Here is a 13,010-nt window from a genome sequence, read left to right on the forward strand (position 1 = left end):
TTCATAAAAACACTGCTATTCTCCTTTGTTGAAGAAATGAGTTTGGCTGTTCTAATATTAACATATGCATAAACATCTTAAGTACAGTGCTTCATGTTTTCTATTGCAAATATATTAAAAAATATTTTAAACAGCATGGCTTCCTTTTTACCTTTAAACACTTGATAAAGATCCAGTGGAGTTTGCAATTCATCATCATTTTAAAGCCTGTGCACTTAGAGCTAATTAGCAGTTTAAGCCACCACATAAAATTTGAAATTCATACGGATGGCTCCAACTGTAAATAAACTTGATCCTGGGCTCCGGCCAGCATTAATACGGTCATCACTATCAACTAAGCCTCTCTGAAGCTTTCAGCCATCTGTGCGTTCAGTGAGTAGCTGGGAAACGGAGTATGGATATGTGCCTGTCTTTTGGATAAATATTCTAAAGTAGATATTAATCCGAGTGTATGTCATGCAAACATAATATTCTACTTGAGCACTGGGAATGACAAGTGGCATTTGCTTGAAGTTTGAGTGATTTATGTCTTCTGACCTTCTCTTCGGCATTAAAAGGAAATGTATCGCACAAGCCTTGATTTTCTCAGGATGTAATGGACGCTGCTCAGTGGCCTCTATTAAAGCAGAGCGAGCACACTGAGACAGAATGAGGCCATTCATCTTCTAACAAAGAACATGGCTCTCAGACACCACATGGACATTGACCTCACTGGAGGAAAAAAACATGTATAGAGACTGTACATCTTTGGATGGATCTCACAGTGGAACTTTGACCAGTGTTATTCAGGGAAGCAGCTATACTATTATATGTACACTGAGGAAGTAGAACAGGAAAAAAAATGAAATGGATCATTCACTAATTGAAACAGACAGCACATTTCTTCACAACCTTTGGCATTAGTGCTGAGGCCAAGCATTGTGGCTTTATAAATTATTTATAGATATCATTAACAAGTCTACATTGTGTTATGCCAATGAAATAACCACAGGAGCCTTCATGTATGAGTTTGTGTATTCTCAATTAGCTCTGACTGAATATACGATTCAAAACAGACAACAGAGAAACAACAGAAAGCTTGCATGAACTTACAACCCATAAAGTATGCCTGAGTGTTATGAGCTATGACACTTGAAGGCACTGAAAGCCATAGTCAGTCCATTCAGTTAGAACATGCTGCACTCTCACAGTGCACCAAAAAAAAAAAACACACTCCTCCCTGTCAAAATATGTCTACTAGCTACTCAACACAGCCCTTTAATGGGCAATAAAATGCATCCAAATGCATCAATGTGCAAATCAAAACACAGGCATGTGCATCCCATACTCTATGTTGCAATAACACTATGTAATGCAAAAGGGAAGAATTCATTGAGTCAGTGTCCACCTTGCTTTGACTCATTTTACCAAAATAGGGTCTCAGGAGTTCCACTACATATATTTGCAATGAATAAAAAGATGTGAACAGCTAATTATTAGGCAAACTTAGTTGTTAGTTGGGTAACACTTCTGAAGAGCTATGGTATCGCTGTGTCTGTAGCTAAATGAAAGGTTAGCTCACTTTTTCTAACGCTTCGGTCTTATTTTCTTAGTTTTGGTCATCATCCCCTCACTTTCAGTTAAACCTTCAAATAAAGTGGTTTCAATAATCTGGATTAACTTTTGGCTTGTTCCTGTGTTCCCAGACCCTATCTAAATGGTAAATACATCATAAGCAAAATGAATGATGTCCAAAACTGAGAAAAATAAGATCCCAGTTGTAATGAACCACATTAATCCTATAAGCCATGGGGAGTGCACACAGAGAGACAGGTTGAAGTGAAAGTGTTGGGGTATCAGCATGAAGGTGTGATCAGGCTCTAATCTGTTTCTGTGAATTGCAGGTCATTAATACTCTACTACTACTGGCTAATTGATGCTAATCCTGTACATCTGTTCTCAGTCTTAAAGATGTAAGTGATACAACTGCTGTTGCTATCGGTTTAATAAGTAACACGCAATGTAATCGTTTGGCTCTTTTTTCCAAATCATTTGGTTAATTTCAGTTGAACTGATGCCCAAAAAGCATTCAATTCATACCAGCTTTATTAAAGTGCCCTGCATTTGCAAAGTTTATTACGGGATGGTCAAAGCATACAAATAATTTCACTTCTGTACATCTATAGATTCAGGAACATCATCAAATCACAGGTCACCAACTCACTGCATTCAATCCAGCAACCCAAACCATCAAATTAACCTTTATTTTGTCCTTATCCCAAAAAAAAAACAAAAGCCCCAATGCTAAAACCTCTTAACCTTGATATACTGTAATGCCTTTTCTAGTCTTAATGCTGAAATCAAATCATTGTCCTCACTAGCTTCTCTGGCAAAAGGTAATTCAAAATGTTCTCCCCAGATCTAAAACATTCTAAGTGGTTCTCAGGTTAATAAATAGTCAAAGCATTCAAATGTGTCAACACAGAATTATATGGAACCAGGGACATGGTACATGCTGTGAGTTGACATATGAGAATCTTGTTAGAATCATTCATACCTGAGAGCTTCAGTATCCCCACTCTTATGGACGCAGGTCACTTCTCTGGTCTGGTAGCCGACCTGAAGGTCCCAGAACTTTCCTCCTGGGCGGTTCTGACGGTTCCTGTTCCTCTTCTTCTTGATGAGTTCTCTGGTCTCTGGATCCTTCACCTTACCCCTCTCCCTTAACCTTTCCCGGACCTTCTCTCTCATTTTCTCTCTTTTCTCCTTGTTTTTAGCCTTTTTCTGTCGTTTGGGCCTGTCGGCCTGTCGGGATGGTCTGTCCGGTTTTCTGTTTGGCCTGCCAAGTTTTCTGTTGGGTCTGGATGGTTTGTCGCCGTCTCTGGAGGGTTTTTCACCCTCTTTGGACCTTTTGTCTCCTTCTTTGTGCTGTTTGTCGTCCTCTCTGGTCTGTTTGTCCCCTCTTTTGGACTGTTTGTCCCCCTCACCAGACTGTTTGACACCTTCTCTCGACTGCTTGTCTCTCCCTCTGGATTGTTTTTCACCCTCTCTGGACTGTTTTTCACCCTCTCTGGATTGTTTGTCACCCTCTCTGGACTGTTTTTCACCCTCTCTGGACTGTTTTTCACCCTCTCTGGACTGCTTGTCACCCTCTTTGGAAAGTTTATCACTTTCCCTGGCTGGTTTATCACTCTCTCTGGGTGGTTTGTCTGCTTGTCTGGCTTGCCTTGGCATTGGTACAGAACATGGTCCCCAGGGTCCTACCCTGAGGCTGTAGAGGCTTTCCTCTCCCTCACATGTCCCTGGCTGGCATGTCTGAAACTCGGTTAGGTTTGGGCAGGCCGCCCCGCCAAACAGTGGCGGAGCCAGTACAAAGCGGATCCGGTTCTGCAGGCCCATCCCACAGGTTTTGGAACAGGGAGTCCACACGGTAAACTCAGAAATCACACAGTCCCGAGGACAGGGGATAAGACAGGCCTGCTCTAGGCGAGGTTTAGGCTCAAAGTATTCACAGATTGCATCTTCTGCAGGCTCCCCGTCGGCTTTCTGGACACAGCCCACTTCTCGAGTCTGGATGCCCTCCTCCCCCCGGGTGCACACAGCGGGGCGCTGCACCCCGGCGCTGCGCATCGACACCGGGACACACTGGTTCCAGGCACCCAGCTGCCAGTCGTATAGATCTTTGTGCCAGTCACACACTCTGAAGCAGCTCTGCTGGTTGTCTGGCCGTTGTGCCTGGTCACAGTTGGTGTGTAGAGTGGTCCAACCTTCAGAGTGAGCACACCATACCGCCCGGCTCTGGCTGCCACCAGGACCACATTCACTGCCCATACAACGACCCCACGGACCTGTGAAGATGGAGGGAGATGGACAGAAGAGGTTAGGGAAGAGTCACAATGATACTAGTTAACATTGGGGGTATTAATACAATAATGCGATCGCCCTGGCGGATTGTATTTGGTTATACATTAACAACACTGTACTCACTAAGTATATTTCTGAGATCTGGGAACACAGAAATATCAATAAAAAGCAGACTCACTGGTACGAAAATAGAGCAGTCAGATGATGAGAGGTTTTTATAAGAACCAAGGAGACTGGTAAAATCACGTATACACCTATCACAGCTCATTCTCAGTTTGACCTCCAAACAAAGTGGTTTAAATAAACTGGAAAAACAGTTGGCTTGTCTAAAACCTGTCTGATCCTCTGGCTCATGTTTCTTGCTCAACTGGTCTTTGTTGTACCAATGTCATAATCAAAGCTGATAGAAACAATGATCAAACTTTCAAAAGTTGTAACAAACCAGAATTCTGCCAGGGTGTTGACAGCCTTTGAGAACCTTCTCTGACAGAACTACTCCTGGTCATTACTCGTGGTCATGAGTAAAATAACATAAACAAACAATCAACAAAAATCTAACTAACCATTACTAATGTGTTATTTAAAGAATGCAGGGTGTTTTTTGCAGGTTTTCATTTAAAACAAAAAGGCCGCCAGGAGTGTTGCTATTTCATGGTCAGGTATTCAGTAACCATTGGAGACTGTCTGATGACTGACTGATTTAATCTCAGTCATTACCAGCTGATGGCAAAAAAGAGACAATATTAATTATGCCACCAAAAAAGGATATTATTTATAAACATAAAGTGCTTACAGACAACGCTTCTGGCCCTCCACGCCAACTATCTGAAACCTAAGTGCTTCAGAGTGCAATAATAATGCCCTGACAAATACACACTTACTGTTAAATCACTCGCTTTCAATACTGTGACTGCGCTTCCACTGGATTTATGAGAATGCAATTATTGGCATAGATAAACATCGCCTTTCAGCACAAAGCCCCTGTTAGGAATACAGCAGAAGCAGAACCAGAGCAGCTGAAGAACTCAATCAATACAGCAGCAACATGAAAATTAGCTGATGTGAGGAATGGCATCGCCTTGCATATCATTAGCCTCATGTAGTGTTACAATGCTGAGAAGCCGTTATAGGTCCAGACTCCATAAAACATCACTCACACTCTGACGAGGTTTTTACCGACTGGATCAGAGATAATTGTTATTTTTGGTAAGATTTTACATTAGATAAAGACAAAAGTTAAATTTAACTGATTTTTTACTTTAATAGTCAAAGGTGTAAAAATGAATTAGATTTTAATGGGTATTGTAATTAAAGTTAGACTTAAAAATGTAAAGTATATATTACTCACACATCTTTGACAGGTCATAATTGTCATTTTCTTTTCCTCTAGCTCTAAATGAGACCATGCTGTTTCCAGCCTACGGTTTGATTGAACATGGTAATTGTTTGCTTTTTACTTGATACTATAAACAGCCTGTATCAGCTAGGTCTATCAAAAGAAAAATCCATTATTTCTATAGTTTGTTTGGTATGTTTGACACATAAGCAGTTTTTATTGAACACCAGAAAATAGAAAATCACAAAATAACAACAGTATTTTGTTATCTTGAGAAAGAAAAGCTGAGAATACAAAATATTTTTTTCTTCTTTGGCACTTTGGAGTGAAGCCGACCTGAAGTGAACTGATAAAAAAAAAAACTTACTCACTTTCACTTTCTAGTGAAAATAATGAAAAATGTAGTGAAAAAGATATCCAACTCAAATCACGAAAGAAAAGAAAAAAAACAGGAAAATAATTTCATCATTTCTGGCACAAAAAAAACGTAAAGAAATTCCAAATCTTCCTTTAAAGTGAGTTGAAAGAATGCTCTTTCTTGCCTTTGGGCTTGTGGTAAAAAAAACCAGAGAGCACAGTGCTGCCCTGCTTTAGCCATGTTGCTTGTGCTATGCAGAGGCAGCCCTGGCTGATCACAGGAGTCCTAATCACAGTGCAGAAGTGGGTCATTTCTTCCCATCAGCAACCACCAGATCTTGCCGTGTAAACGACGTGGGCTCTCTGGAGATCTGACTCCGAGCCTCACCCTTAGCTGCAGTGTCGTTACCCAAGAGGTGAAAACTACAGTTAGTGTCAGTATGAAATATCTGTGGATTTTAACCTTTTTGGTGGCCAATGAAATCATAAAATTGAAAGGAACTGAATATCTGAACTGTACTTTTATTCATTTAAACTTGGAGAAAATGTTGATCATACTGTATATATTTGCTTATGTCCCCTAAGAGAGATTTATACTCTAAAACCATACATTTGGTGCACTCCCTTCAAAGAAAATGTCATCTTTAGTTTTTTTCAAAAGAAAACTCAAAACCTACCTGTTCAGCCTGGCTTTTGTTTAATAATGTAATAGTTTATTTATTATTATATTTATATAGTCTTTTTATTTTATTTTATTTTATTGTGTTTGTGTTTAATGTTTAATTTTTTTTATCTTTTATTTTGTCTACTTTATCTTACACTATTTTATTATTATCATTCTATAGTTTTATCTTCTTATCAATTTTATTTGTCTCTTTCTTTTGTCTTTTAATCTCTTTTTTAACCTAGTTTTAGTCCAGCTTTTATTAAACTTCATTTTTTATTTTACTTTTCTTTTGTCTTCTTAATTTATTTTAACCTAGTTTTTACTCTAACTTTTAATAAAGCTTTTATCTTATTCTCTCTTATTTAAAAAAATATTTATATCTATTTAATTATTCCTTTTTTTAAACATTTATTTTATTTTATCATTTTATTTTATCACATGTTCTGTGTTATTATCAGCTTGTCAATCAACTAACTGTAAAGCACTTTGAACTATGCTTGTCTGTATAAAGGTGCCATATAAATAAAGTTTGATTGATTGATAGTTAAACTGTGTGCTGGCAGCTGACTTCATTTTCTGTTATTAAGCATACAGTATAACATGACTGATGTGGACATATACAGGGTGTGTTCTATGTATCATGCCTCTGGGCTGATTTAATGCAGTATTATTTGGTGTGTCTACTAATATGATGTCAGAGAGAACAGGCACCAGTTCATGCAGTATTGCCTAAAGATGTTCTGGTCTGTTCTGGTACAGACAAGAAGCAGGGAGCACCCCCCCGCTGCACTGTATGACAGATTGAATGTGAAGAATCATGGTGCAATTTCTATCTAAGTGCAGAGTTCTGTTTTTGCAGTGATAACCTTTCTCTCACCCCCGCCCTCCCCCCATTCCCCCCTTCCCCCAAAGCTGTCCATATATCTGACAGCTTTTTAATCCTAACGATGCTGAAGGCTACATACAAGCTGGAAATTAGTAAACTCCAATATGACATTAATGCAATATTAGGCTTTGCAGTGCTTTGAGCTAAATGCTAATGCCAGCATGGCAATATCATCAAACTGGCAACATTAACATGATGCTGTTTAGAAGGTATAATGTTTTCACCTTAGTTTAGTGAATTAGCACTAAACACAAAGTAAAGCTGTTAGATGGGACGTTTTAATGGACAGTATTGGGCTCAGTGGAATTTTGACCTGATCATCGAAGCTAATACAACCACAGACACATTTTATGAAAAATCGATGCAGCAAATGTTCAAATATTTCACTGGTTAACATTTTGGAAATAGAGTAAAAGTAGCAAAAGTCATTCGGGTTCAGCTTTTGAGGATCTTGAATGTCTATCACAAATGTCATAGAAATCCACCCAACAGCTGTTTAGGTACTTTCCTCAAAAACAGAAAAAGTCACCCTGATAGTGGCACTAGAGGAGAAAAAAGGAAGGAATTAATAGAATTTATGACTTAGGGACAAGGGCGCCATAAGGGGGTGAAAAGTTAAGACAATTCTAAGGGCCCGTAACTGACAGAGGCCCTAAAAAAGTATTAGAAATTTAGTTTTAGTAGATTTTTTTATTAACATATCATTAATAGAATATTTCATTTACAATTAAACATTAAACTAATGGTTTATTTGTATGCAGAATGTTGCCTGCATGTCTACACAGTGTTATATTATCACAGCTCAATGTCAGTAAATCTTATACAGTTAGTATTGGACTACAAGAAAGTTGCAAGCCTTCACAGGTAAAGGTGTGGTTACACAAATTGTGCATGGTTGGAGGGACCTGTGTGTGGTGGTGGGGCCCAATGTGATATCTTTTTATGGGGCCCAAAATCCCTGGCAGCACCCATGTTTGGGGAAATGACGGTCTGTACAAAATATCACAGTGTTCAAATGTGTTGAGATACTTCAGTCTAGACCTAAGCGGTGGCCCTACCAAATGATGTGTCAAGATTGCCCGACTGTCTCCATACAACACCCAGTGAGAGTACACCATTGAAAAAACACTGATCTAAAACCGTCTATCACTGAGTACTACAGTAATTTATTGTACTCAGGGTATGAAGTCAGAGGCTGTATTAAGCAGCGCTTTATGGTTTCACTCAATAAAGCTGGGACGCAGCAATGAAAATGTCAACGGAAGAACCAGCAGGCTGAATTAGCCTACAGCTGCAGGCAGATGGTCGGGATCAATACAAAATCAATAGAGGTAGCAAGAAACTGCCCCAGACACAAGAGACAGCTGCAGTCACAGATCTGGCATCTTTTACTGCCTGCCATTATCATTTTTGGCTGGAATTGAGGACATACACACCACAGGAAGAATTGCATATTCGAAGCACTCTGCTCATTTAATATAGCATTTAATGTTGCATACACTGTGTCAAGGGTCAGTAATGAAAAACAACACTAAATTGATTTTGTAATTAAGAATATAGACAAAAGGCTACATGCTGCAAGGCTAAACAGCCATCTGGGCCGAGGTTTTCATCAACATTGTGAGTCCTCTAAAGAGGCCAGCATGTTTATAGCTATAAAGTATTAGCTCCCTGGCAGGCGGTATTGTCTCAGGTCCAGACAGGTGTTCATCATAATTTATGAACATACTACTGAATGACATGGTTATCTGCAGGCCAATGGCGAGCATAACAACTCAAAGGAGGGTGTTTGTACTCATGCTGGCCTACATCTCTTATCACCCACTGAGAGCCAGGAGGCATGAAGGGCACTGTGCCAACAAGAATGAAACTCCAGGAGGGGTGTCACACATCCATTCACACCCTGCCTTCATCTTTATACTACAAACACCCATCAGTATGGCCACTACCATACCAACAAGACACAAAGACATGATGAAGGACTGGGTATTTTCCTTTTTTTTGTTTTGTTTTGTCGGGTTCTTCACCAACAGAACAAGTGATTGTGATTAATGCGGTGTTCCCGTCACATCCGTAAGACTGTAATTACGAGCAGCCGAGCAGGGAAAAAACACTTAACTCAGCCTTGTAGTTGTAATTCTGATACGCAGATATCAGGAAATTCTGACAGCGATAATATCTCCCACTTGGCGAGAACAACTAGAGACATGTCAACAATCCAGTGGCTAAAGTGTTTCAAAGCCACCATCACAAGCAATTACATGCATATAAATCCAACATTAACTCAGATTCAGTCGATTCAATTATAAAAGAGCTGTACGCCATTTGTTTGTATTTGGTTTTACTTGTTGTTGTTGTTGTTGTTTTTTCCCCCCTAACCCTCACTAAGTGATTTTTGTACCTGAATCCAATCAGACCTTGACTCAAACATAATTATTCAACTGATAATGACCAACACTGACACATACAGATTCATTGTATGAAACATAGACATTCAACATATCCATGGTGTGTAGAAAAGTTCAATGCCAACGTTTATTCTGCTAATTGGATTGCCTTAGAAATTACCAATATGAGGGCCATTCCCACTGCAGGAACTTCGGGTTCATTTTACAGGGTCGTGACCGTTGGCGTGTGTCTCCATAGAAGGAACCGCCCCTGAAGGACAATCTCCTAGAACTTTAACAGGAGCAAAACAAGGGTTCACTGGGTATGTACAATTAATTCCTGGGTGAGGTTTGAGGTTGACTCGATGCTGATAGGGTAAACTCAAAGCGGAATGTGACGTCAACTGAAAGCGCCAAGAAGAAGAGTAGCAGTAGATGGAGATGGACAAGAATATGTATGTACCTCCTCGTTGTTGTTTTTTTTGTTGAGTTGTTATGCTTTTGGTGCGTCCCATTTGTAACCATTTGTATTCATAAAAAAGCAAGACAAAATGATTCATTCTGTAAGTAGTGTATCCAATATACTTTTCTCTGGAGAAGTTTCATCTCCCTATCTCCTACTTTCAACAGTGGCCTAAAAGCCTCAATACCCATGAACCATAGCCTAGAAACTCCACAACCAGCAGGAGACCTCTCATCCTTATTTCTGATGCTACTCCTATGCTCAGAGATCCTAATATTCTACTCTCTTTTTTTGTCTTACCCACATAGAAAAACCCTCAAAGACATTTCAGTAGGTGGACTACATGTGTGGTCCCACATGAGAATCTATCCCTGACTTTCATTCTTCTTCCTGTGTGGGGGATGTTAAAAAAAACACCCTTTGAATCATGGCATTAAAATGCACACAGTTCGAATAAGGACAATTTCCTGGAGACAGAGAGCTTAAAAAAAGAGATCTAACATATATATAGATCTGTCTTCATGAGTCTGTCCCCCAAATGACTCATTCGCTTAGTAGGGAATACGGGAGGGTTAACAAATTCTCGGCCAACAATGGGGTCACTAGACAGAATATGCCAACATTTTCTGACAACACTTAAAACAAATGGTTCATGGGTATTGAGGCTTTTAGGCCACTGTTGAGGGGAAGAGATGGGGAGTGGAAACTTATCCAAATAGAGGTCTATCGAGTACACGACTTAAAGCCTGAGCATCCTGGGGGCTTAAATGACCAATTGTTTTTGTGAAAACAGATGGGTATATGTATCTGTATTTTCTATTGAGGTTCTGCACATGTACATACTGTAGGATGGAATAGTGTAATGTAGGACATTGACTAATGTTGGGAATGTTAAGGATATAAATCTGGCATGAAAAAAAAACAATGTTCTTAATTGTTAAACTATGTTTATGATGTATTTGAGCATCTAATGATGCGAAAGCTTTAAAACTAGTGTCCTAGACTTTAGCGCGAACTGTCCCAGATTAAAAAATCCACAAATTCTGAAACCATCTGGCACAAGGACCACTAATGTATTTGCCATTTTCCCTTTGAATCTAAAAAATGTCTTCTGATTAAACAAGGAAACATCTTGAGGATTTCATAATGATATAAGGTGTTGATATAATGTATTGGATTCATATGTAAATATGGTGAACAAGTGAGAATGGCAAAAAGTGTCCCACATTACCCTAATCCACACTACATGTGTTTTCTTATTGTTGTGTGCAAATCAATTGGTCATTTATCTGGTTGTTGCAATAATAGAATGTGACATATTTCTTCCTACTACTATTTTTTCTTCCTAGTCTTTGTCTTTTTTATGTTATTGTCTTGATGATTTCTATCAGCTGGTTGCTAATCAGTGGCAGGTCTCTGGTTGCTGTTTAATAGGGGTCACACCCACACATGTCTCAGAAATGCTAAGAAAAGCCTAGGGCTGAAACTCATCCATTTCCTTCTTCTATCTGTGCGTTATTAAAAGTGTTATATACTTATTTCCGAGTGCTGACGACTTCACACACATGGGCCACAAATACTCCCATTAGTCGTAACTAGCACATAGAGGCAGTTTTTTTCCCAGTTGTATTAATAATGTGTAAGTGTGATATGAGGTAATGTGATATTAAGCTCCAGATAACAAGCAATGTTTGAAAAGGAAAGGATCAACAATGAGAGGAAGTGAAACTTGCCAAATGTTGAATGAAAAGTTTAAGATGTTAACACACAGTGAGGGACAGAAGGCCGACGAATGGGCTGATTTGATCAGTGTGGATAAAAGGGAATATGGTGAGGGAAAGGCCTGTGCCTGGCCCATAATTGGCCCTGTACTTACAGTCCGCTGGTCCTGATCCTCAGCCTCAAGGCTCTATTGTGAGCATCTAACCGTAGACTTTTTCTCTCCTCCCAACATCAACACCATTAAAGTACTAGTGGCCTCTGCTGAGATTGGTACAGGCACCACTGCACACTTGCCTCAGATGCAGTCCACTTTTCTGTTGTTGGTTCCTCAGATTAGACAATTGACCCTTTACTATACCCTGCCCCAAGTTACAGTTGCTACAGCTTTCCATTCTAGGAGTGCAAATGTGCAGTGTATGAAGATAATGGTGGCCAGTTTACCAAGACAACTGGGCCTTGAGTTCACATGGAGGTAGACAAAAGCAAACTTTTCAAATGTTGAGTATCTCAATTGAAATATAAATATGGTTCGGGCCCCAAAAAGACTGTGTACAATTCAGTGTCACACAAAAAAATTCAAACACTGACCTCCTGACTTTCACACAAAAATTCAATTTATTTTCTCAAGGTTTTAATTTTATTTGAGTTCTTTCCTCAGCAGATGGACACAGTCAATAGAGCAGAAAATGTTGATCTCTGAAGGAAGTAAATGATGTCTTTAAACCTGCAAGACACATCTATAATATCCACTATTCTCAGATAAGTCGACTTAATAGCCGTCAGGCCACAGGGGAGGAGAAAAGGCCTTTCCTTGTTGTTTCTCAACAGGCTTATCTCCTCTGTAGCTCGCCAGCACAACTAAATTGAGATCTGTGTGAAATCCTCAATAATGGGATTGCTCCTTTTGGATGCACCGCACCCAGCAACACCTAGGCCTCCCACCTGGTCTCCCTCCCACTTTCCAATGGTGCCAAACAGAAGATTGGCATTGACATTTACTGGGATAATGGAAACCAGTGTGAGATGTGCATCCTACCAGTGGCTGTTGGACAGAAAGGCGAGAAAAATGAGAGCAGCAGCAGGCAGTCAATCTGTATTCATATGTTGAACACATGTCTATGATAAAGAGACTGTGAAAAGGTCAGGGATTTACTATTAACTACTGGACGCCCTCGTGCAGAGCAAATATTTCCATAATGCAGTGAAATGAAGAATTCTTATTCCAGCTGTAAATCCATAATAACACACAACAGCAAAGATAAACAGCCAACAAAGGACTGAAAGTGTTTTTTTCATGTTTTTCCATTTTCTGGTGTCTTACTATTCTGAAAATGGGTTTAATTTACATG

At 39.5% G+C, this 13,010-nt stretch overlaps 1 protein-coding gene across 1 annotated transcript in view; it reads right to left on the reverse strand.

The window, feature by feature from the left end:
• LOC133995968 (thrombospondin type-1 domain-containing protein 7A-like) overlaps window positions 1-13,010 on the reverse strand; it is a 173,454-nt gene that overhangs the window by 95,383 nt on the left and 65,061 nt on the right. The window contains exons 2-3 of the mRNA XM_062435475.1: window positions 3,171-3,827; window positions 2,537-2,735 (exon numbers count right to left, since the gene is read on the reverse strand). Of these exons, the coding sequence (XP_062291459.1) occupies window positions 2,537-2,735; window positions 3,171-3,827 (856 nt within the window). The remainder of the gene's footprint in view (window positions 1-2,536; window positions 2,736-3,170; window positions 3,828-13,010) is intronic.

The sequence above is a fragment of the Scomber scombrus genome, chromosome 16 (assembly GCF_963691925.1).
Source record: "Scomber scombrus chromosome 16, fScoSco1.1, whole genome shotgun sequence".
In the NCBI taxonomy this organism is placed as follows: Eukaryota; Metazoa; Chordata; class Actinopteri; order Scombriformes; family Scombridae; genus Scomber; species Scomber scombrus.